We start from the raw sequence: 26,752 nt of genomic DNA, 5'->3' as shown, positions 1-26,752 counted from the left end.
ACCCAGAAATAGACCCATACAAATATGCTCAACTAGTTTTTGACAAAGGTGTAAAAGTGATTTAATGGAAAAAGTTAGCCTTTCCAACAAACAACGCTACAACAATTGGAAAAAAAAATGAACCGCAACTTAAGTCTCTCACTTTGTACAAAAAAAAAAAAAAAAATCAAGATTGATCACAGTCTTAACTGTAAAACATAAAATTATAAAATATTTAGAAAAAATAGAAAAATTTTGGGATCTAGGGCTAGGCAAAGAGTCCCTAGACTTGACACCAAAATCATGATCCATAAAAGGAAAAATTGATAAATTGGACTTCATCAAAATAGCTCTGCAAAAGATGCTATTAGGAGAATGAAAAGACAAGCTACAGAGTGGGAGAAAGTATTTCCAAACCACATATCCAATAAAGGACTAGTATCTACAATATATAAAGAACTCTCAAAGCTCAACAGTAAAAAAGCAAGTGATATAATTAGAAAATGGGCAAAAGAACAAAAAAAAGACATTACACCAAAGAGGAAATATAAAGGCAAACAAACACATGAAAAGAGGATATGTAAAGGCAAACAAACACATCATTAGCCATTACAGAAAAATGCAAATCAAAACGACAATGAGCTCTCATTACACAGCTATCAGATGGCTAAATTTTTAAAAATAGTGACAATACCAAAGGCTGGCCAAGACCTAGAGACAGTGAAATGTATATTGCTGGTGAGAATGCAAAATGGTGCAGCCACTCTGGACAAGACTATGACATTAAAAAAAAAAAAGACTAAACAACTAATGAATATAACAAAAAAGAAGCAGACTCACAGATATAGAGAACAACCTAGTAGTTACCAGAGGGATAGGGAAATGGGGAGGGGCAATATAGGTAGGGGATTAAGAGGTACCAACTCTTATGTATGAAATAAGCTACAAGGATATATTCTACAGCACAGGGAATACAGCCAATATTTTATAATAACTATAAATGGAGTATAACATTTAAAAATTGTGAGTCACTATACTGTATACTATACTGTATATATAACTTATATAACATTGTACATCAACTATTCTTCAGTTTTTTTAATAAAAAAAAAAATACTAAACACACAAGTACCATACAACCCCGGGCATTTATCCCAGAGAAATGAAGACTCATGTTCACATAAAACCCTGTACACAAGTGATTCTATAGCACAAATGTATATTCATAATAGTCAAACCTGGAAACAACCTAAATATTCTCTAGGATATCTAGGTGAATGGTGAAACAAACATTGATACCATATTGTTTCTTATTCACTGATAAAAAGGAACAAATTGTTGAAACAGGCAAGAACTTGGAAAAATCTCCAGAGAATTGTGCTGGGTGAGAAAAGCCAACACCAAAAGGGTCATATAATATTTTATGTAACACTCTTAAAATGACAAAATTATAGAAACAGAAAACAGATTAGTGGCTTCCAGGGGTTCAGTAGAGGATGGGGATAGGAGGGAAGTGGGTGTGACTTTAAAAGGGCGACATGAAGAATCACTGTGGTGTGGAAATGTTCTGTGTCTTGACTATATCGATGGAAAAATCTGGGCTGTGGTTTGCACTACAGTTTTGCAGAAGTTGTCGTTGGGGGAAAACCAGGCAAAGGGTACCCAGGATCTGTTTGTATTAATTCTTGCAACTGCGTGTGACTCTGTAATTATCTCGAAATTAAGATTTCAATTTTAGGGCTTCCCTGGTGGCTCAGTGGTTAAGAATACACCTGCCAATGCAAGGGACACGGGTTCAAACACTGGCCCGGGAAGATCCCACATGCCGTGGAACAACTAAGCCCGTGTGCCACAACTGCTGAGCCTGCGCTCTAGAGCCCGCGAGCCACAACTACTGAGCCCGCGTGCCACAACTACTGAAGCCCGCGCACCTAGAGCCCGTGTTCTACAACAAGAGAAGCCACCGCAGTGAGAAGCCCGCGCACCGCAACAAAGAGTAGCCCCCGCTCGCCGCAACTAGAGAACGCCTGCGTGCAGCAACGAAGACCCAATGCAGCCAAAAATAAATAAATAAATTTATTTTTTTTAAAAAAATTTCAGTTTTAAGGGAAAAAAGTAAAAGTCATTTTATTTTTGGAGGAGAAAGCTTTGGGTCAGTCAAATGTCAAAACAGCACCCCGTCCACTCACCTTCACCCCTAACTAAAGCCTTGAGATGGATTCCATGTTCCACAAAGTGTACTTTACTGATGCTGAAAACGTATTTGTTAACCATATCTACATACATAGAAAAATTATAATTCAACTAAGACAATCTAAAAGAATGATTTTTTACATCCCAAAGTCTGAAAGGCAATAGATAGATGAATTATATTACCTAGTGAGTTCCAGTTTAACCTCTTATATCCAGACCTAAACACTCTTACTAATTCCTGGGAATGGTCGTCAAGGAGAAGAGCCTCTGCCTCATTTAACGTTCCAATGAGCATGTGATAATGATCCAACATACGTTGTATCCCATCCGTGTACCTGCACGTTACAGGAAAGTCACTGACGTGAGAAAAATACAATGGAGCTCATAAAAAGATTAATAACCTTACAGATAGGATACAAAAGACCATTAACCAGACTAAAAATTTTAAAGAATGCCACTCTTCACACTAACTTTCTTTTTGGAAAATATTGGTTATTTTTTATTTTAAAATGTTACTTACAGGGAACTCTACTCAATACTCTGTAATGACCTACATGGGAAAAGAATCTAAGGAAGAGTGGATATATGTATGTGTGGAACTGATTCACTTTGCTGTACACCTGAAACTAACACAACATTGTAAATCAACTATACCCCAGTAAAAATTAATTTAAAAAATGAAAAAGTGAAAATGTTATTTAGGTTAACATGAAATAGATTTATCGTTGTTATTTTTAGATCAATGAATAAACACATATTTTAAACATTTCTTAGTTTTTATTTCTAAGGTGGCAAATATTGGCAGTTATAAAATCCACAAAAATGAAAGCTTTGCCATGGGTAGGGGGCGTGTTTTCAATAATTTTGAAGAGCGCAAAGGGGTCCCAAGACAAAAAATGTTTACTGTTGGGGCTTCCCTGGTGGCGCAGCGGTTGAGAATCTGCCTGCCAATGCAGGGGACACAGGTTCGAGTCCTGGTCTGGGAAGATCCCACACGCCGCGGAGCAACTAGGCCCATGAGCCACAATTACTGAGCCTGCGCGTCTGGAGCCCGTGCTCCGCGACAAGAGAGGCCGCGATAGTGAGAGGCCCACGCACCGCGATGAAGAGTGGTCCCCGCTTGCCACAACTAGAGAAAGCCCTCGCACAGAAACGAAGACCCAACACAGCCTTCAATAAATAAATAAATAAATAAAAATTTTTTAAAAAATGTTTACTGTTGACTTAAGAGAAGAATCTTTTTACCTAAGAAATTTGTCTTCCTGGAGGGCAACATTCCTTGCTAATTCGGGGACAGGGAACCCCAGCTGTTCCAAGTACTTTGCTTCGTTAATAATCTCCCTGAGAGCAGGTGAAAAGTTGACTGCAAAACCAGTCCCCCTGTCAGAGTTCTGGGCGTCATCACCAGCAGCAGAAGTCTGTGGGAGAGACAGGTGCTTTTACAAAACATCGCGGGAAGGGCGGTGCAAGAAGCGATTAGATCAACGCAACCCAAGTTAAACGTGAATTTGAAAAAGATCAATGGAGGGTCCTTGCTGCCCTGACAGACTGGGGAGCTGGCGGGAACTAGCTAGAATTCATATTTTGTTTGGTGAACAGAGTTTTTAAAGAATTCGATTTAGTCGCCCACGTTCGAAAATTGGGCAACCGAGTGTAAAAATCCAGAAATCTGGTTTCCCTTGAAAAATTGGAAAAGCTGATGATAAATGGCAAAGAACAGACTGAAGCTGGGTAGCAGCTGCCCCTTTTGAATAGGACACAAGCTGTCCAGTTCCTGACAGGCCCTACCTGGCCTCTTCACTCCTTTTAGTACCAAAGACCGAAAACCGCCAGGCCCAGGTCTTCCCTTGAACCTCCTAGCTAGTGTTTATTTACTGAGCAATTGCTACGTGCCGGACCCCGTGCTAAAGATGAGGATGAATCATGGGAAGTGACATTTTTCTGTAGGTTAAAAACGATCAACTGTCAGCTGTTTCATATACGGTTCAACTAATACTTTGCATGTTTCTGGTCGCCTAATCCAACTCATTTTACAAACTGGGTCACTGGAGCTCAGAGTTAAGCCACTTGCCCCAAGAGTCAGGAGGGCTGCCTGTTCCCTGACGGTGACATTTTGCTTCCTCCATCTATTCCCTTTCTGCCTCTCTTCTTCTCCCAGGTCAACCTCTGCCCTTCTGTGCCTTTGATTTTGGAAATACCTCTCAACTTCATGAGAGTCAACGTATCAAACCTCAAGGAAATAGTAGTCACCATCACCTTACGTGGCCGCCCCGGAATCTAGGACGCGGATCTGGAAAGACACACCTTGGTGAGCAGACTCTTCTTCATGAGAGTTGGCAGGACCTGCTCTGTTGTCTCTTTCCACTGCTCATACTTTTCATCTTCGTAGTCTTTCATTGTCCTACCCACTTCCAGATATTTTTGCTTTGCCTACCAAAGAAGTCAGGCAATGGTCATTTTGTCATTGAAAATAACATTTTTTTCATCTCTCTTTAAAAAAAAAAAAATTATCAGTTAACACATTTTGCAAAAGGAAGCAGGCAGATTTGCACAAACGTTGGAGGGTTTGTCTGCCATGGTAGGGCTTGAAATCTAGGCTGATTAACTGGGCTCACAAACCTCAGCTCGTGGGTTTGGTGCAGCCCAGGAGCTAAGAATGAAGGAACTCAAAAAGAACAACAGTGCTTCATGACACATAACAAGCATACGAAATTCAAATTTCAGCGTCCATAGTGATGTGTTATTGGAACACAGTCACACCTGTTCATTTACGTGTTATCGACGGTCACTTTCTTGCTACAAAGGCAGAGTTGAGTAGTTGCAACAGGGGCCATCCGACCCTCAAATACCGAAAATACTTATTCTCTGGACCGTTAAAGAAAAGGTTTCCCACCCCCTGTGATATAACAGACAAAAATGCATGGGTGGGGGAGGGAGAGTATTATCAGAAAGTTGCTGGTCACCCTCTGGAGAGGCGGAAGATCAAGGTCGGGGGAAGTCATGTGACTGCCGCCTAGAAGATGTCACAGGTAGGTATGGAGATGCGGTCCCCAGGGACCGCAGAAAAGACCTTCTAAATTGCAGGCATGGATTTGAAATTGAGCTGCTTCTCACGCAGGCAACTCTGCACAGCCCAGTCCATGCCGGCAGCCGCCTGGACTGAAGGATCAGCGCCCAGGGAGGCTGCCCATCTAGAACTGAACAGTGAAATACAAAAGGGGACATTTCCAGCAGAAGCAACATACTTCTCTTCCTCCATCACTGTCCAAGATCTCCTCTACTTCTTGAAATCTGAGGATGGTGTGCTTAATCCGGAAGAACAGGGACCGTTCCCAGTAGATTGCACCTGCTACAGGCGGGTGATTCTTATACAGCGGTGGGTTGTCAAGGTTCTGAACAAAGATTTTGTTAACGATGTCAATCTGCAAAGCAATCAACCGTATTCCGTAAGTGATAAGCATCAGTCTGTGAGCCGAGAAAAGATTTAACTTGAGATTTGTATCTTTAAAGAAATGAACAGGGAACGTCAAGAAATAGTCTAAGGTACAGAATAGGGTTTTTACTACTTATTATTTACTACGTTTTCCTATACTCTGTAGGAATTTTTTTGTTTGGTTTAAAACATGGAATGATCCAAACTGCCTTATACTTACAGACTGTGTACGATCATTTGACCAACCTATTGGAAATGCTGAAATCTGTTCTAGACATGATTGGTGGCCAGGCCTGCATTGTGTGTGTGTGTGTGTGTGTGTGTGTGTGTGCACGTGCCACTGAGGTTTTATAATTAACTATCATGTAATATTTTTTAAATTGTGGTACAATATGCGTGACATAAAATTTACCAGCCCAAGCATTTTTCAGTGGAATTAACTACATTCATGCTGTTGTGCCTCCAGCACCATCATCCATCTCCACAACTTCTTTCATCTTGTAAAACCGAAACTCTGGGTGCACATTAAACACAGTAACTCCCCATTTCTCCCTCCCTCAGCCCCTAGGAACAACCTTTCTACTTTCTGTCTCTATGACTTTGCTCTAAGTACCTCATATAAGTAGAATCAGAGTATTTGTCTTTTTATGACTGGCTTATTTCAATTAACACAAAGCCCTCAAGGTTCATCCATGTTGTAGCATATGGCAGAACTTCCTTCCTTTTTAAAGCTGGATAATATTCCATTGTAGGGATAGACCACATTTTGTTTATCCATTCATCTATCAATGGACACTTGCGTGACTTCCAGCTTTTTGCCGTTGTGAATAGTGCTGCTTCGAACATCGATGTTACGAACATCAATGTTCAAATATCTCTTCGAGACTCTGCTTTCAATTATTTTGGGTATCTACACAAAATGGGATGGCTGGATCATAAGGTCTGGGCTTGCATTTTAAAATAAGTATTTCACACTCTTATGTGAGTAATTAGGTGTCAGAGGCAAAACAATACCTGTCCCATTAATGGTCCTGATCCATTCCTGACAAAGAGGAATTAGGTAGCAGATGGGGTTAAGGTTGCCAGTCAGCTGACCTTAAAATAAGGAGATTATCCTGGATTATCTGGGTGGGTCCATTGTATAACAAGGGTCCTTACAACAGGAATGTGTACGTGAACACACCCTTGACCTTCACACATGGGTAGCTATGACTACTACACTGTTGTTACTGTGATTATTACTATGACTAACTCACTCAGGGTCCATCACAATGTGAGGCATACAATATTGTACTTCATAAATTCTTACTGAATTTCTCCACTAAATAAACAAACCCACTTCGTTTTGGTTATACGACATGCTTATTTGGGAAAATTACAGTTTCTCTGAATTTAGATGCGAAAGACAATGGTGTGCTCCAATTGTTTACGTTTTGCCAAGTGTATTTTTACTGCTACAGCAGTCATAGATTTTTCAGTTACCTCTTTACAGTACTGTGCAAGAATATCATTAAATTTCATCATCATTTGTCGATTAATGGCCTCCCGTGAACGAATATGCTTAAATTTTAAAAGCATGTCAAATGCTGCTTCAGCTGATCGAAGTGTCTTAAAAGATTCGTCAATAAAATTTTTTGCTTCTTTCTCAATAACCTGCCAAAAAGAAAAAAAAGCCCAGAAAAAACCCTTATGACCCTGCAATTACCCCGCAAAAATAACAAATGGCAAGAAAGGAGCAAAAAAACCAAATCAGTGCCTTGAGAAGGATTTCCATTGTGCTTTGGTGGAAGCTGAGATCCAGTTAAAAATGGTAGACTGGGGACCTCCCTGGTGGTCCAGTGCGTGAGACTCCGTGCTCCCAATGCAGGGGGCCCAGGTTCAATCCCTGGTCGGGGAACTGGATCCCACATGCATGCCACAGCCAGGAGTTTGCATGCCGCAACTAAGGGTTCATATGCCACAACTAAGAAGCATGCATGCCGCAACTAAGAAGTCCGCATGCCGCAGTGAAGATCCCCCATGCCACAACTAAGACCCAGTGTAACCTAAATAAATAAATATTAAAAGAAAAAAATGGCAGACCGGCTGCATTGGTCTTCTGCTCTCCTCCACTAGTTCAAAATGATAGAAAAGAAAATCTTTAAAGTATTAACTCATATAGACAAAGAAACGGGAGAGGAGATAGTTCAGGAATTTTTGGAAGGAGAGTAACGAACTTTACAGAAGGCAGAGAATTACTACCTAACACTGGCAATGGGTCGGGGAGGCGGGGGGCACCTGTTTGTCCATTGGAAACCTCTGGGAGGCTGAGCATTCGAGGGCACCAGGCACCAGAAAGGGGAGGGGCAAACAGAGGATCCCTTCTCCACCCCACACAGCCAGGCCACTCAGTACACATACTCTGTATCTCCATCCCCAGCCCACCCTATGCAGAGTGGAAGGTTAATTCTAGAAAAATTAAATCAGAGTGACATCAGACTTCTAATAACACTGGAAACTAGAAACCAATAAAGAACATCTTCAAATTTCTGAAGAAAAGTTATTTTCTACCTTGAACTCTATACCTACTATTTCAGAATTCACACATGCAAGACTCAAAAAAAATGCATGTCCCATGAAACCTTTCCCAGGAAGCTACTAAAAAATGTGCTCCAGCAAAACAAAGGAGCAAACAAGGAAAGGGGAAGCTGTGAACTCTAGAAAGTAGGATCCAACAAAGATGAGAGAAGATAGGAAGTCCTAGGGCAACTGCTTCACAACAGGTCTGAGGAGCAAACAATCTAGACTGGAGCAGAAAGACAGCAAGCTCTGGAAGAAAGGTCTCTGGAAAAATAATAGCACTGATATGTCTCGGCAGATGGAAGCCACTATTGATAGGTGTGTGAAAAAGATGTTAGGGCAGTTGGAAAAATTAAGTGTATATGTAACCAACCAAGCAAATGCAAATAAAAGCAATGATTAACTCCAGGAAAAATGAAGGGTTGGACAAGAAAAGTTGTATGGTGGGACTTCCCTAGTGGCTCAGTGGTTAAGAATCCACCTGCCAATGCAGGGGACATGGGTTTGATCCCTGGCCCGGGAAGATCCCACATGCTGAGGAGCAACCAAGCCCGTGTGCCACAACTACTGAAGCCCATGCACTTGAGCCTGTGCTCCGCAACAAGAGAAGCCACTGCAGTGAGAAGCCTGCGCACCACAATGAAGAGGAGCTCCCACTCACTGCAACTAGAGAAAGCCCGCGCACAGCAATGAAGACTCAAAAATAAAATAAAATAAAATAAAAATAAATTTAAAAATAAAAATTAAAAAAATAAAAAAGCTGCCTGTCAGGGCTGACTGTGCTGTTTCTGCACGTAGCCCCCTCCTCCGTCTATAAAAGCTCTTGTCCACTGACCCTCAGTCGGGGGGAGTCGGCCTTTGGACAGGAGTCCGCCCCCACCCCTGGTTGCCGGCAGCCAAAATAAAGCAAACTTCCCTTTCCACCAACCTTGCCTCTTTATTGGCTTTTGAGCAGTGAGCAGGGGATCCCACTTTCAGTTACAATATGAAAGATGCTCTGGGGTTATCAAAACACTTACTTAAAACATAAAATGGGGATGTTACTGATGGTGCTCCGCACATGAGGCTGAAAAGGTGAGCGTGGTGAGCCATCCTGTCCGTGCCGTATGCAGTGAGGTCGTATTCTCTCTGACCGGCCCTGACTCGCCCACATCTAGGGCCACAAGCTCTTATACCACCTCCCCACCTCCTCTCCTTCCCTAGCTCAGATCCACCTACGCTGCAGCCAGAAAAACCCTCTTCGGTATAAGTCTGATGACATCACTGCCTTGGTAAACAACCTTCAATGGCTCCCTACTGCTTACTAAATTAAGTCCCATTCTTCACCCCGGCCGCTCTACATCCTCTCCAGTTATACACCCAACCCACCTTGGTAGCCATTCTAGGGGGTCTAGCTCGCTTCAAACTTATTCCACCTGGGGAGCAGGGGTGGGGACAGAGGACACTGAGAAATGTTCGTTTTTACCTTATGCTCTTCTGCATTGTTTCCATTTTTCACCAAAAAGCAGGTATCCCTTTTTATGATTTAAAAAAAAAAACCCCAAACCCTAAACATAACTAAATAACCCAACAGATTTAACATGGAGAAAACATGGTATCCACTTCCAAAATCAAATCGAAGGATGTGTTACTTGCCAGGACTTCGATCTTGAAGTCGTCCATCACGTATTTCCAGTACTGGGAGCACTTGATGCTGAAGGGGTCAAAGGTCAGGCTTTCCAAGGGGGTGACCAGGCTGTCCACCCTGGACAGCACATCGTCGATGCGCTTGGGATCCCCAGTCACTGCTTTTAGCTCTGAACCAAATATGTTGTAGAATTCCTCCATGACCTGCCCGATCAAAGAAAACATGAGGAGGTCACCACTTGGTTTTCTCATGCTTGCTCTAATGACCAGCGGGTTGCATATCTAGGTTTACCTGAGGGCAAGAATCTGGTCACACAGGTAGCCTCCTCCTTTTGGAGTACCAAAGCCTAATCCCTTTGGTACTATGCCCATTGCACAAAGGACCAGTTCCAGATGCCCTGACACAGCTTACAAAGTCTGCATGCTCAGGCCCCTACCTACTGCTTCCATGTCCTCCCATACTGCTCTCCCCCTGCCGCCTCGCAGCCACCCCGGGCCTCTTTCAGTCCCACGTTCCTTTCTGTCTCAGGGCCTTTGCACCTGCAGTGTGAAATGCCAGGTACCTACTACTCATTGTTAAATATGCCTTCATCAATTCCGACCCTTTAGAACAGGCCAGGCCCCTGTGCGCACTTCCACAGCCCCCTCTACTCTTCTTTCCTAGCACTCACCTCAGCTGTAGCTATGCATCTGTGCGATTATTGTCTACCATGTTTCTCTTCTACTGGACTGTAAGCTCCATGAGCCACAGACTACGTACAGACGGGGCTGGCTTCATAGGTGTGGGACCCGGGCAGGCGCACAGGGGGTCCCGTGCTGGGTTTAAGGCTCTGCTAGTACCATCTTGAAATTCACAATCATTTTATCTCTGAACTTGTGTTTTGTAAATGAAGTCTCGGGGGACAATCGGGCACACGTGTGAGCAGAGGCGATAAGCGAAATCTGCGTGTGTGCTGTTCCCAACACCCCACTGACACGCAGTGTGTGAGGTCCCATGAGCAGAGAATCCTGGCGGAGCCACGATGCACGAGAGTTCAGGGAGACTCAGAGCCAGTATCGGTCAGCGTGTGGCAGCTACGGTGAGTAAAGGGGGACACCAACAGCTCAGAGAGGTCACCTTCTCCTTTCAAAACAGAGCTCGCTTCCAACGCAGAAAAAAAAGCCTAAGAAACATACCCGACCAAGGAACCCTACCTACCATATTGCTTCTCACCCCTGTACTTCACCGCATCGGCCAACTAATCACGCTGAAAATGACGACACAGAAGGAATGATGGAGATAGGAAAACCCACAACTCCTTTTCCTCTCAGCCTTCCTTCCCCATCAGTGAGCTGAAGCAGAGAACGCTGGTGGAACTGCACACATCAAGAAGTGAAATGAAACCAGCCGAGTTAGTCATGTGAAGCGTTTACATCTGCACTTAAGAGCTGCGAGATAGGGACATCCCTGGTGGCGCAGTGGTTAAGAATCCGCCTGCCAATGGGTTCGAGCCCTGGTCCGAGAAGATCCCACATGCCGCGGAGCAACTAAGCCCGTGCGCCACAACTACTGAGCCTGCACTCTAGAGCCCTCGAGCCACAACTACTGAAGCCCACATGCCTGGAGCCCGTGCTCCGCAACAAGAGAAGCCACCGCAATGAGAAGCCCGCGCACCACAACAAAGAGTATCCCCTGCTCGCCACAACTAGAGAAAGCCCATGCGCAGCAACGGAGACCCAACGCGGCCAAACAGAAATAAATAAATAAATTTATTTTAAAAAAAGAAAGAGCTGCAAAATACAACCTGTATCATTTCAGTGATTCCACACACCAGACAAATGCCCTTCTCGGGCTTCCCTGGTGGCGCAGTGGTTGAGAGTCCGCCTGCCGATGCAGGGGACACGGGTTCGTGCCCCGGTCCGGGAAGATCCCACATGCCGCGGAGCGGATGGGCCCGTGAGCCACAGCCGCTGAGCCTGTGCTCCGCAACGGGAGAGGCCACAGCAGTGAGAGGCCCGCGCAATGCAAAAAAAAAAAAAAAAAAAAAAAAAAATGCCCTTCTCTTTGCATGTTAAGCTGACACTGCACAATATAAAGAAGAACCATAAAATTCATGCAAATAATTTAAATGTTTAATTTTCTTTTACTTTCTTTTCTTTACTTTGCTACAGTCGTAACAAACCAGCAAACAAGGCCATGCCAAGGCAAGACATGTCCGAAGGAAAAGGTTTTATATTTTAAGACTTGTAACAGCATTTTTTTTCCTACTTATTGAATAAGGAGTCAACATTTCTGCTTGCACTGGGCACTGCAGTCACACAGCCGGCCCCGGTCTTTGCTCATCATCATTTCTCTAGCAGCAAGGACAAGTGCCTGGCACGTTGTGAGTGCTTGATAAATATTTAGAGAATAAATGAATGGACGGACCTTCATGAGACAAGGGCTGGCTAATTCAACCCATCAGCCACTAAGCCTTGCGTACATTCATTCAAAAGACAGTGGGATCAGATAAACAGGAAGCACTGGCAGACAGACGGGTAGCCACTGTGGCAATGGCAGGAATGACGTGGCTTCAGGGGAGAGAAGGTCTCAGACCGCCTTTGAGGAATTCCAACGTTTAATGGAAAGACAGAGGGGGAAGACTTTGCAAAAGACACTGAGAAGGCGTGGCCAGAGTCAAAAGAAAACCAAGACATGGAAGCAACCTAAATGTCCATCGACAGAGGAATGGATAAAGAAGATGTAGTATATATATATATATATATATATATACACATATACACACAACGGAATACTACTCAGCCCTAAAAAAGAATGAAATTTTGCCATTTGCAGCCACATGGATGGGCTTGGAGGGTATTCTGCTAAATGAAATCAGGCAGAGAAAGACAAATACTACATGATAATCATTTACATGTGGACCCTAAAAAATACAACAAACTAGTGACTACATAACAAAAAAGAAACAGACTCACAGAGAACAAACTAGCTGTTACTAGAGGTGGGAAGGGGCAATATAGAGGCGGGGAGTAAGAGGTACACACTGTTAGGTTCAAAATAAGCTACAAGGATATATTGTACAACATGGGGAATATAGCCAATGTTTCATAATTATAAATGGAGTATAACCTTTAAAAACTGTGACTCACTATACTGTACACCTGTAATTTATACAACGTTGTACATCAACTATATTTCAATTTTTTTTTCAGTTAAAAGATAAAGAAAACCAAGGGACTTCTCTGGCAGTCCAGTGGTTAGGACTTGGCACTTGCACTGCTGTGGGTCCAGGGTTCAATCCCTTGTCGGGCAACTAAGATCCCACAAGCCTCGCAGTGCAGCCAAAAAAGAAAAGAAAAGAAAAGAAAAGGATACCAAAAGCAGGGGGAGAAGGAGGGCTGTCACAAAACTCAAGGGAGAGCTGCAAAGGTCAGGTGTGCTCTGGGACATTCCGGTACATTCTGTCTGCTCTGCAGGCTTTTCTCCCGGCCAGACCCTCTCTGCCTCCCACCTGACACGGAGAGGCCCACTGTCAAAAAGCCAAGCTGCCTTCCATCGGGCAAATCTCAGCTCTAACCACCTTTGCATGCATTGAAGAGAACGCCCCCAAGCCCCCCACCCCCACCTGCAGGACGTCGTAGAGATCCTGGCAGATGGTGGCCATGTAATCTGTTCTCTCGAACAGCCGTTTCCGATCAAACTCCCACCGAGCTTCTCTCCCTGAAGCCTCGATCTTGGCCCGGATGTCGAAATAGGCCTTTTTCCACATGTTGAGGGTGTTCCTGGCCTCCAAGGTTTTGTGTCGCGCACTCGCTCGGTTTTCTCTGCGAAGCAAAGAGATGCTGTGATGGGCAGGAGGTTCTGAGCCGTAGGGGACCTGAGCCACGCTCCCCGCTCCCCGGGGGAAGCAGGCTTCTAAGGGGACAATTCTCAGCAAGGAGCGGAGCCCCTCTGATGTCATGGTCTCACTGCAGAAACCTTCCCGGGTGAGCTGCTGTTCTGATGAAACCGGCAGGGATGCGATTGGTGGGGTTGCGGGCAGGATTCCAAGCCGCGGCCCAGGCTGACCTTTGATGCAGCTGCCCCAACCTGCAGTGTACAAAGCCTGGTAAGCTTTCTGTTTGAGCCGGAAGGGGAGCAGGTGGCCTTGGGTCCTAAGCCGGAAGCAACAGCAGAGTAAAATGATAATGCTGAGATTTTGGTACCTATTTCACTTATACAGATTGTTTTTTAAGAAAGTTAAAAAAAAAAAAAAAAAAAAAAAAAAAGGGAATTCCCTGGCGGTCCAGTGGTTAGGACTCCATGCTTCCACTGTAGGGGGCACGGTTTCGTTCGCTGATTGAGGAACTAAGATCCTGCATGTCAAGCAGCCCAGCCAGAAAAAAAAAAGAAAGTGAAAAAATGATCTGTGTCTCCTTCCACATTTGATCCTCAGAGGCTGTTCCTCCACCTGAGGGGGTCTGGGGTCCAGGAGTGAGGTTCCCTTGGACCATCCGCCTCGGTCTCTCCGAGGATAACCAAGGAAGACGGTCCTGAGTAATCCACGCCGTGGAGTATTATTTGGCCATAAAAAGGAATGAAACACCGATGCGAACTACACCATGAGTGACCCTTGAAAACATGATGCTGAGGGGGAGGAGCCAGTCATAAAAGACCACATGTTGTATGGTTCCATAGGCATGAATGTTCAGAAGAGGCGAATCCACAGAGACAGAGAGCAGATCAGTGGTCGCCCAGGGCTGGGCGGTGGGGAGGGTGGTCGCCCAGGGCTGGGCGGTGGGGAGGGTGGGAGTGAAGCTAAAGGGAACAAGATTTCTTTCTGGGATGAAGAAAATATTCTAAACTCATTTATGGCTATGGGATGCACATCTCTGTGAACACACTAAAAGCATTAAATTGTACTTTTTAAACAGGTGACTTGTATGGTGTGTGAATTATGTTTCGATAAAGCTGTTTAAGATCTTAAGAGAAACACAGTGCCTTTACTTCTTACCTGAACAAAGTCCGAAGATTCACCACTTTGCAGACTCTCTCCGCAATTTCCCAGGCAACACGCTCCATGAGCGGAATCATCCTCTCGTCTTTATTGTAGTGTCGGGAGATGATCCACACCATCCTCAGGGCACTCATCATGGAGGGGATTGTTTCCAAGACAACGTGAAAGCTAGATCCATGCGTTACGTTCTAACCGGAGAGGCACATGTAAAAGAGAGAGCAAAGCAAGACACCTTCGCCTTGGGGCCAACAGTGTAAGAAAGCAAGAAGTGTGCAGGAAATTTCCCTCTTCTTTTTTCTTTCTTTTTTTTCTGTTTATTTTTGTATTTAAAAGGTATTTTAATTAAATGTAAGTGCATTTCTGGATTTTAGTACTTTCAGGAAAAAATGGGCTTCTGTTTAAGGTCTCTCAACTTAAAAAAATTTTTTTGCATCCTTTTTCACACTCTTTTCCATTCTGGTTTACCCTGTGATTCAATATCACAGGATATTGAATATCTTTCCCTGTGCTATACAGTAGGACCTTGCTGTTTATCCATTCTGTATATACACAGTTTGCATCTGCTAATCCCAAACTCCCACTCTTACCCTCTCCCCCTTGGCAACCACCAGTCTGTTCTCTATGTCCCTGATTTTGTTTCTGTTTCATAGATAAGTTCATTTGTGTCATACTTTAGATTCCACATATAAGTGATATCATGTAGCATTTGTCTTTCTCTTTCTGATTTACTTCACTTAGTATGATAATCTCTCGTTGCATCCATGTGGCTGCAAACGGCATTATTTCATTCCTTTTTATGGCTGAGTAGGACTCCATTGTGTATATGTACCCCATCTTCTTTAGCCATTCATCTGTCGATGGACACTTTGGTTGTTTCCGTGTCTTGGCTGTTGTGAATAGTGCTGCTATGAACACAGGGGTGCATGTATCTTTTTGAATTATAGTTTTGTCTGGATATATGCCCAGGAGTGGGACTGCTGGATCACATGGTAGCTTTATTTTTAGTTTTCTGAGGAACCTCCATACTGTTTTCCACAGTGGCTGCACCAACTTACATTTCCACCAACAGTGTAGGACATTCTTCTTAATTTTAAAAAAGTCCTCATTATGGGAGAAAATGTTTAGCAAACAAAAGAAGTTTGAAATAGGTCTGTAGGCACTGACATAGAAAGATAAGATTTACAATTAAAGTTAATAAAGCAATTTGCAGACGTGTGTATGAAGTATGGTGTGTATATACATATTATATACATATATAATTATACTATATTTAGTGGCAAGAGTGCCACTGAATGAATCAAAGCTGGCATTCTAGAGGTGACCTAGCGGTGCCAGTGTTTTCCAGGGTATGTGTCCCCCAGCAGGAAGGGAGATGATTTTGACAGCACTCAAAACTTTTAAAAAATATAGGGACTTCCCTGGTGGCGCAGTGGTTAGGAACCCGCCTGCCAATGCAGGGGACACGGGTTCAATACCTGGTCCAGGAAGATCCCACATGCCTCGGAGCAACTGGGCCTGTGCGCCACAACTACTGAGCCTGCGCTCTAGAGCCCGCGAGCCACAACTACTGAGCCCGCGTGCCACAACTACTGAAGCCCGCACGCCTAGAGCTCGTGCTCCGCAACAAGAGAAGCCACCGTAATGAGGGGCCTGTGCACTGCAGCAAAGAGTAGCCCCCACTCACCGCAACTAGAGAAGACCCAATGCAGCCCAAAATAAAAGAATTAATTTTTTTTAAAAATTTTTAAAATACCACAAACCATATCAAAAGTCAAATTACACAAGAAAAAAATTTATATATATATATATATATATATATATATATATATATACTTATTTTACTGCGTATTAGAAACGACTTGTATATCAAACCCATGACTGCACAGGTATGATTGTTTGAGGCTAAATTACACACACACACACGTACAAATTTAAAGTCAACTTAAAGAGGGACTTCCCTGGTGGTCCAGTAGGTAAGAGTCCATGCTCCCAATGCAGGGGGCCCGGGTTCGATCCCTGGTCGGGGAACTAGATCCCACATGCATGCCACAACTAAGAGTTCTCATGCCACAACTAAGACCTGGCACAGCCAAAATAAGTAAATAAATAAAATACATATTTTTTAAAAGTCAACTTACAGAAAAGTAAGTTTCAGATGCACAAAGGGATGGCAAAAATTACAGAAGTGATGCATGAGTGATGTAAGCTTGACTCTCACTGATCTTGGCAAGCCACTCATTTTGCAGAGACAATAAATAAATCTCAGAGAAGGAAATGATGTTGCCACTAACATCAACTCCATGGCAGATTCCACTTGGACCTCAAGCCCTCAGATTTGATCACTTGTTGTACCACTTATACAGGACATTATAGATCCTTATCCGTGGACCACTCACACAGTTGTTGGACAGTTGCTTCCCCGATACTACTCTTGACGTGCTAAGTGCTTTGCAGTCATAAGTTCATTTGAACCTTCCAGCAACCATCTGAGGTAGGTTCTCTCAAGATCCCAGTTGTCCAGAGAAAGAAGCAGGCTCAGAGGGGTCAAGTATGCAGATGTGGGATATTCGGGACCTGGGCCTATACCTCTACAGCACTTCACCACACACATATTAACCCCTCAGCAACACAAACAGGACTTTTACTAGTCTCATTATTGGGACAAGAGTAACGACTCCTGGCCTTGGAATGTGGTACTGTGCATGATAAATTAGAGGGGAGGGGAATCCCGAAAAAGGAAATTACACTTGTGCACTGCTGGTGGGAATGTAAAATGGTGCAGTCACTGAGGAAAAGAGTTAAGCATAGAATCTTCATAGACGGTTAAACACAGAATTATCCGACAGTTAAACATAGAATTACCAGATGTCCCAGCAATTCTACTCTTGGGTATATGCCCAAACGAACTGAAAGCACAGACTCAAACAAATATCTGTATACCCATATTCATAGCAGCATTATTCACAATAGCCAAAAGGTGGAAATAACCCAAATGTCCATCAACAGAAGAATGGACAAACAAAATGTGGTGTACACATACAATGGAATGTTACTGAGCCCTAAAAAGCAATGAGATTCTGACATATAACTACAGCATGGATGAATCTTGAAAACATTATGCTGAGTGAAATAAACCAGACACAGAAGGGCAAAGATGGTATGATTCCATTTCTATGAAATACCTAGAATAGGCAAATTCAGAGAGACAGAAATTAGAAAAGCGGTGACCAAGGGCTGGAGGAAGTCGGAGTTGTTTAAAGGGATGCTGAGTTTACGTTGGGGATGGTGAAAAAGTGCTGCACATAGATAGTGATGAGGGGTATCCAGCAATGGGTATGCACTTAATGCTACTGAACTCTTACAAGTGGTTGAATAGTAAATATCACGTTATATATATTTTACTACAATTTTTTTAATGCTGAACAAACAAAAGGAAGTTAAATCCGTGTGAAATCTAGTTTACAGAGCTGACTTTCCAAAGTGCAGTGCACCCGGCATACTTTGAAATGACGTTCCACTGTGGAAAGAAACCGCACATTGTCTGAGGCCTCCATGTGGAACTTGAACAATTCAGTTAAGACAGGCTGCAGGTTGACCACAAGCATAGAATCTGATTCCTTGATCACATCCAAGACTTTTCTGACTACTGGAAGCTTTGTTTGTTCATGGAGTGCACTTAGAGTGGCATTTCTTTCTCGCCAGAATTCAATTTCGGCCAGAGGACCATTACCCTGAGAGATGACAGGAGCACACAAACAGCATCATCATTAGTGGGGAGTCCACACTTGTGGTTGTTCCTCCAGCATCCATGCCTCTCTTCCCAAACGCTCTAGTTAGGGGCTAATCCATACAAGGGCTTCGGGGGTGGGCACCTGACCTAGGATGATCCAATCAGAGTAAATCTCAGGACTCCAGTCGGAATGGTAGACACTCCATCTTTCTCTGGACAAGGTGGTATGTGGATGTGGGGTCAGAAACTATTACCAGTTGCCACCATGAAGGAAACCAGCCTGAGGAGGAAGCCCCCTCAGAGAGGAGTTTGGAACCAAGAAATTAACAGAGCAACACAGCTAGAGTGCCAGAGTCTTGATCAAACCATACCTGAATCCACCACTGCCTCTAGACTTTTCAGTTATGTGAGCCAACAAATCCTCTTTCTTATTTAAGCCAGCTGAGTTGGGTTTCCTGGTTGGTTTTTTTTTTTTTTTTTTTTTTTTTTTTTAGCCCAAACATCCTGACCCATACACAGTATTATCTTTATCAATAACAGAGAGTCATCTATTAGCACACTAACCTAGAAAGCCCAAGAATGACATCTTGGGTATGTTTACTTTGATATTTTTAAGGAGGTCACAAAACAGTAAGAAAAGAGGCTAGATCACTCAGATCCCCAGACTCCTGGCTCGTTCTCGGGACGGCAAGCATGAACCGGATCAGGGGTCTTCAAAAGCATCGCACATATTACCTGAGGCGTCTTTTTTATCTGGTCCTCAAGAGCTACTGATATCTGATTCAACCAGTTTATCACGCACTGCTCCAAAATTTCCACGGTTTCTGGGTCAGCTGCCAGGTCAGACACCTCTCCCTCTACACTGATGCTTGGCATTTCTAACTTGATCTCACCTAGTAGAATAAAAATGGTCAGTCAGCCACTAGTCTGGGGAAAATGATTACAGACAATGAGGTTCCAGTTAATCAGCTGGCTCTTCTCTCCAGACATCAGTATATGGCCTGGTACTTCCCTGTCCTAATATTTCTATATCTCATTCTATTTCATTAGAATGTAACTAAAACACTTTAGATAATTAGATCATTACTCCAGTGTTAAGCTCGATCAAAATGATTTAGCTATTTAAGATGGTCCTGAGTTTACAACCTAAGTGATGTCAATTTAAAAATTGAACAAACAGGGACTTCCCTGGTGGTCCAGTGGGTAAGAATCCATCTTCCGACGCAGGTTTGATCCCTGGTCGGGGAACTAAGATCCCACATGCCACGGGGCAACTAAGCCCACGCGCCGCAACTACTGAGCCTGCGCGCTATACTGCCCGTGCGCCACAACTAGAGAGCCCACATGCCCCAACTACTGAACCTGCATGCTCTGGAGCCTGCGTACCACAACTAGAGAGCCCACACGCCACAACGAAAGATCCCATGTGCCGCGATGGAGATCCCGCATGTTGCAACTAAGACCCAATGCAGCCAAATAAAATTAAATTAAATTAAATTAAAAATTGAACAAACAACCAGAGCTCAACAGATATTCGAGAAAGCCTCCAGCATGAAACAGACAGTCCAAGAATAAATCAGAAACAATGAATTCAGAGGAAATTGAGAGAATGTAAAGAACAGGCAAAAAAAATGTTTTAATCCCAACTATCAGTCCCAGAGATTTGAGACAACATGGCATCCAGCAAACAAGAACAGAACGCTATGGAAAAGGTACAATCACAGAATAAGAGGTCTTAAAAATTAAAAAGATGATAGCTGATGTGAAAAGTCTAATCAAAAGTTGTGAAGGTAAAAGTTGAGGAACTCTTCAGGAAAGTAGAATACACAGACAAAGAGATGGAAAATGCAAGTGAAAAGATAGGAAACAGAATCAACAGCGCATATCCAACAGGAATATTAACAACAGAAAACACAGACAAATAGTGGAGGAAATTATCAAGAGAATTTTTCATACTGAAAGGCTAGGTCTTCAGACTGAAAATACAGAATGCTTAGCAAACGGAATCTCATAGAGTACTTAGCAAAATGAATGGAAAAAGAACCACCAAAGGTCCATCATTCTCCCTGCCCGAAATGCCCTTGCTCCCCAACTCCACCTACCAATGCCTTGCTCATCCTTTCAGATGAAGTCAAACGCTGCCTCCTTCAGGAAGTCCTCTTTGATTCCCCCACCACTTCTCCAATATGATCTCACTCTTCCAAGCCCTAAAGACCCTAATATCTCTCTCAAGCTCCTTATTCTGCCATAGTTCTTTGGGCACCAGATTATAAGATCCTTGAGGACAAGGATTCATCATTCTTCATTCTTCCTTGTGTTTCTTACAATGTCCAGCTTGGTGTCTTTCATATCACGAGCAGGTACACAAGAACAATTATAAATTAAAACAATTTAAAAAACCTCCTGAACTCTTAAATTCTTCTTAAAGTAAACGCATCCTGCTTAACTAAGGAGGAGAAAAATAAAGGCTTACTTTCAAGTTGCTGCATTGTTCTTCGAATATTACTTGCAAATTTCTGGATGTTCATTAAAAATTCATCCCGTATTAATTGAATGCTGTGATATTTTACTGCTTCCCCGGGCATGCTAGGTAGGTCTATGTCGTACTCAAAAGAGTCCGAGACTTCTCCAGATGTGAATCCCAGGCTCGCATCCTTGTGCTGACTGAAGGACAAGGCTGGCAAGAAAACCTGAAAAGCCAAGTTTAAGAATCAAATCATTTGTATCATTTTTTTAGATTCCACATATAAGCGATATCATATGGTATTTGTCTTCCTCTGTCTGACTTAGTTCACTCAGTATGACAATTCCTCGGTCCATCCATGTTGCTGTAAATGGCATTATTTCGTTCTTTTTTTATGGCTGAGTACAAGTGAACTTATTTACAAAACAGAAGTAGAGGGCTTCCCTGGTGGCGCAGTGGTTGCGCGTCCGCCTGCCGATGCAGGGGACGCGGGTTCGTGCCCCGGTCCGGGAAGATGCCACGTGCCGCGGAGCGGCTGGGCCCGTGAGCCATGGCCGCTGAGCCTGCGCGTCCGGAGCCTGTGCTCCGCAACGGGACAGGCCGCAGCAGAGGGAGGCCCGCGTACCACAAAAAAAAAAAAAAAAAAAAAACAAAACAGAAGTAGAGTCACCGATGTAGAGAACAAACTTATTACCAGGGGAGAAAGTAGAGGGAGGAGGGATAAATTGGGAGACTGGGATTGACACATACACACTGCTCTATAAAAAAGAGATAAGGACCTACTGTAAAGCACAGGGAACTCTTCTCAATACTCTGTAATGACCTATATGAGAAAAGAATCTAAAAGAATGGATACACGTATATGTATAATAGAGTCACTTTGCTGTACAGCAGACTAACGCAACATTATAAATCAACTATACTCTAATAAAAATTTTTTTAAAAAGAAGCAAATCACACGTCATGTTCAATAATTCATGCACTTAAGTTGCCTCTGGCTTTGAAAACGCTATAATAGAAAGTAACAATACAGTGACAAAGTGAACTACTCGAGCCCAGAGCACAGATCTAAAGAAAGGGAAATTATATTTGACTGAGAATGGCCCAAGGGTAAAGAGTTTGAACCAAGCCTGAGGTGACTACCCAGAAGATAATACTGTATTCCTTTAGCTGCCGCCAGCCACAGGGCAGCTGAGTTAGAAACTATGGCACAGGGAAGCGAGAACTGTGCGTTAACCCATCAGCCAAGCTCCAAGTTTGCGTGAAGGTTAAACTAAAGAAGATACTGAGCACGCGGTCTTTGGGAAATCGAGTTGACAGAAGCATGAATTTATGAAATCACTTGAATACAATTACATAACTTACCCTCACATAGAAAGTGATGTACAAATGCCCACAGGTTGGTTGGCTTCTTTGTTTGTTTGGTGGGTTGGTTGATTGGGTTGGGTTTTGATTTTTAGTTTTGCCCGTTTTTCTTAAAATTTGATACGTCTTTTAAGATCCTTTTAATCTGCATGTACTTCCAATTTATTGAAGAACCCAGAACGTTTTGAGTCTCCCAGCCTGGATTTTGCTGACTGCGCACACTCATGGTGGAACTCAACAAGCTCCTCTTGTCTTTTCCTGCAAATTGGCAGCTGGGTCCAGAGACTGGCTCAGAATCCCTTTGCCAAGACTATTGGTGTTTCTTCTACCGGGAGACAAATCATGTTTGGTTTTTCTCTCTTTTGGGGGGGTTGTTTTTTTGGTTTTGGGGGGGTTTTTGGCCACCCAATGAGGCATGCAGGATCTTAGTTCCCCAACCAGGGATCGAACCTGTGCCCCCTGCAGTGGAAGTGCAGAGTCCTAACCACTGGACCGCCAGGGAAGTCCTCTCTCTTCCTTTCTTTCTTTTTTTTGATTTTAGCATCCATTGATGTTCAATACCTAGATCCTTCAACGCACTGAGAGCTGCACTATTGAAATAGTCTCATTCTAAACTTTCTTTTTTTAATAGCTGAAATGCTTTTATACAGAGACACTTCTCTTATCTACTATTTGATTGTCCAGTTCATAAAGAGAAGGCCGAATAAATGGTTAGAGCCTTCCCTTTATTTGCCCAATTTTCAAAAATAATAAATTGGCCCCCTATCATCCTGCCCCCTAGTTTCCCTCTCATCTCATTCTCCTCCTTCTATATTCTCTCCCTTGGTTGTTTCATCCAGTCCCTTGGCTTGACACCATGTCAGTGGCTCCCGTTTTGTAAAGGATCTCTCTGGTTGGCATGTGGAGAATATAGTGTGGGGGCAAAAGTAGAAGCTGGGAAATCTATCAGGAGCCAACTGCAATAGTCCCAGCAAAAGACAACATTGAGGTCTTCCTGGCCACCCTACCCAAAATTTCAAAAGCCCTACTTTTACCACCTGCCAACATTTCCTAACCCCCTTCCCAGCTTCATCTTTCTCCTGAACTCCTGTCACTACCTAACACACTGTATATTTTCTCACTGATCTTGTTTAACATAAATCTTCCTGACTAGGATGTAAGGTCTGTGAGGCACAGACCTTGACTATGTTGATTACTGCTATAGAATACAGTAAATGCTCAATAACTGTTTCTGGAAGAACCCCTTGAGTTCTCCCCTGAGCTCCAGACTTACACATCCTGACGCACACCTCAACTTGGATGTCTAGGAGGCATCTCAAGCCTAACATGTGCAAAACAGAGTTCTGGGTTTTTTCTCCAGATCCCTCCACCACAACCCCCCATCTCAGTAATGACCCCAAAATCTCCCTGCTTGTTCAAACCCAAATCCTAGGAATCATTCTGGATGCTCTTTTCCTAAACCTCCATATCCAGGTCATCAGCAAGTCCTGTTGGCTCCATGCCCAACATATTCTTGATGCTGTCTGCTTGCCGCTCCCTCCCCTGATTGAACTCCGGAGCCTAAACAACCATCATCCACCACTTGGACGTTTCCATGGCTTGCTATTAGGTCTGCTGGTCCCATAGGCTCTTGCCCCTGCATATGTTGTTCACACAACGGCCAGAAGAAAAATGCAAACCAGATCATTTTATTCCCGTGCTTCAAACCTACCTTCCTTTCCAAACTTCCCTCACTACTCTCCAGCTGCACTGGGCATCCTTCTGGGACTGGAGCAAGCTAAGTCTGCTCCTGCCTCAGGACCTTTGCATGTGCTGTTTTCTCTGCCCAGGATGCTCTTCCTGCAGATCCTCACGTTTGATGCCTTCACCTCATTCCCCCCTCAATTCAATGCCACTTCCTCAGAGGGGTCTTTCCTGACCACCTCAGTCCCACCCTATTACATATCCCTAATAACTTATCATTAGTGAATAAGGCTGCTTATGGGCAATTTTATTGGTTGTCTATAAAGAAAGCTCCAATGTCACCTCCCCAGCAAGGTCGTCCCTTACCACCACCCCCTGCACACACACACACACACACACACACACGCACACACGCACACACGCATGAACAGGTCATTTCTATCACATTACTAGGGTTTATTTTCCTAATGCCACCTGTCACTACCTGATATTTTCCAGTTTACGTGTTGGTGTTTGATGTCCTTCCCCCAGTATAACCTCCCATAGCACACAGCTGTCATCTGCCCTGCTCACTGCTCTACTCTGTCCTCAGGGCCCATGACAGCACCTGGAATCTAAGAGCTGCTGACCACCTCTTTGTGGAATCAATGAATTAGATGGCCTTACTCTGAAACAGTGCTGAGATTCTCTTTTCCGTCCGTACTTACCTGACATATAATATCCTTCAGGAGACCAAGCACATGTGAATTTATAATTCCATACTCCAGTGTTGCGGGCATAATTTCCACAGCTTCCTTCATGTCTGTCGCCTCAGAGATGGTCTCTAAACAGGAACAGATTTGGGGAATGAAATGAGGAGGGAAGTGGACACAGCTAACATTTCCAAGTGTACGGGAACCAGCTCCTCCTTCGCCAGTAACTACAAAGGAATGTTCCAGGCACAGGTCAGGATATGCGCTCACTGAGAAACAAATACATGCTGAGGGTCGAGCTGTGGTTCAGAGGTTCACACAAACAGCACCCAAGAGCCACACACATGAGCTGATCTAGTTGGAGCGTCTACAGCTGAACAAGGATAGAAACACTCTGGATTTTCTAGAAACGCTTCCTGGGCTCCTTGCTCGCTCTGTCTCCCCACTCCCAGCCATATGCCTCCCCAGTTCATCACCAAAGTACCTTTCAAGTCATGGGCTCCTTGGCGGGGGGGGGTTGTTGTTTTTTTCTTTATTTTTTGGCCACACCGCACAGCTTGCAGGATCTTAGTTCCCCGACCAGGGATCAAACCCGGGCCCCGGCAGTGAGAGCGCCGACTCCTAACCACTGGACCACCAGGGAATTCCCAAGTCATGGGGTTTTACAAGACAAGTTTGGCAACAGTCTACCTCTCGGCCAGGTTTTCTTTGATGTGCACTCACTCCCTCCCCGTCTCCCCACCACCCCCCTGATCAAAAAATCAGTCAGCACCAATCAGCTCGGTAGACACTTTAAAGGTCCCTTGGACCCTTCTCTCAATCTAACTGGGAAACACAGCAAACATATCAACTGCAATTATTTCACAAGCTTCAGTCTACATGCCTTTCCCTGCATCTGTGTAGACGTGCACTATTCTTTGCCTAATAGGTTTCTTTCTATCAGATGCTTCTTTACTGGAATAAATTTACTTAAAGGGAAACTACGTAAAAACTAAGTATGAAAAAAGAAAGCAAGCTTGACATCAGTGAAAGATAACTGCAAAAAAATATATATGATGAGAGTAAACAGTAATAAAGTCGGGGTAAATGCCGTTCCCGCCCTGCGCAAAGCTGATTACTGTTGTTACAGTAAGTCCCCTACATACGAACCTTCAGGTGGAGAACTTTCAAAGGTGCGAACGTGCATCTGGTTCCAGCAAGGAACCAGCCCCTGTGCCGCCCACGTCAGGCGTGAGTGACACTGCAGCTCGCCCTCCGTCCCCCGTCGCTGACGATCCTTCAGCTCTGCCACCTCGCCCCTCCTCTCCTCCTCCAGTCAGTAACTCTTCCTGCCTGTTCACTCGATGCCAGCCCCTGGGTGCCAGCTCTTGTACTGGACTACTGTACTCTTCAAGGGTACAGATTAAAACTGCTTTCTTTATTTTTTGTGTTTATGTATTATTTATGTGAAAAGTATTATAAACCTATTACAGTGCAGTACTCTACAGCCAATTGTGTTAGTTGGGTACCTAGGCTAACTTTGTTGGACTTACGAACCAACCGGACTTACGAACGCGCTCTCAGAACGGAACTCATTCGTATGTAGGGGACTTACTGTATTGGGTTGTGATTACTGTTAAAAGGGAAGCATTGGTGGGCTTCCCTGGTGGTGCGGTGGTTGAGAGTCCACCTGCCGATGCAGGGGACACGGGTTCGTGCCCCGGTCCGGGAAGATCCCACAAGCCGCGGCGGCTGGGCCCGTGGGCCATGGCCGCTGAGCCTGCGCGTCCGGAGCCCGTGCTCCTCAACGGGAGAGGCCGCAACAGCGCAACAGTGAGAGGCCCGCGTACTGCAAAAAAAAAAAAAAAAAAAAAAAAAAAAAGGGAAGCATTGGGCTTCCCTGGTGGCGCAATGGTTAAGAATCCGCCTGCCAATGCAGGAGACACAGATTCGATCCCTGATCCGGGAAGATGCCACATGCCGCGGAGCAGCTAAGCCCCTGTGCCACAACTACTGAACCCCGTGCGCCTAGAGCCCGTGCTCCGCAACAAGAGAAGCCACAGCAATGAGAAG

General features: G+C 44.1%; 1 protein-coding gene across 1 annotated transcript in view; it reads right to left on the bottom strand.

Moving 5' to 3' along the window:
- Positions 1 to 26,752, bottom strand: part of DNAH10 (dynein axonemal heavy chain 10) — a 116,215-nt gene that overhangs the window by 77,944 nt on the left and 11,519 nt on the right. The window contains exons 5-16 of the mRNA XM_028480570.2: positions 24,716 to 24,831; positions 20,970 to 21,186; positions 19,232 to 19,389; positions 18,267 to 18,497; positions 14,764 to 14,954; positions 13,396 to 13,594; positions 9,800 to 9,994; positions 7,088 to 7,258; positions 5,418 to 5,594; positions 4,477 to 4,602; positions 3,418 to 3,590; positions 2,356 to 2,507 (exon numbers count right to left, since the gene is read on the bottom strand). Of these exons, the coding sequence (XP_028336371.1) occupies positions 2,356 to 2,507; positions 3,418 to 3,590; positions 4,477 to 4,602; positions 5,418 to 5,594; positions 7,088 to 7,258; positions 9,800 to 9,994; positions 13,396 to 13,594; positions 14,764 to 14,954; positions 18,267 to 18,497; positions 19,232 to 19,389; positions 20,970 to 21,186; positions 24,716 to 24,831 (2,106 nt within the window). The remainder of the gene's footprint in view (positions 1 to 2,355; positions 2,508 to 3,417; positions 3,591 to 4,476; positions 4,603 to 5,417; positions 5,595 to 7,087; positions 7,259 to 9,799; positions 9,995 to 13,395; positions 13,595 to 14,763; positions 14,955 to 18,266; positions 18,498 to 19,231; positions 19,390 to 20,969; positions 21,187 to 24,715; positions 24,832 to 26,752) is intronic.

This window comes from Physeter macrocephalus, chromosome 19 (genome assembly GCF_002837175.3).
Source record: "Physeter macrocephalus isolate SW-GA chromosome 19, ASM283717v5, whole genome shotgun sequence".
Lineage (NCBI taxonomy): Eukaryota > Metazoa > Chordata > Mammalia > Artiodactyla > Physeteridae > Physeter > Physeter macrocephalus.
This window is presented reverse-complemented; position numbering and strand designations above follow the sequence as displayed.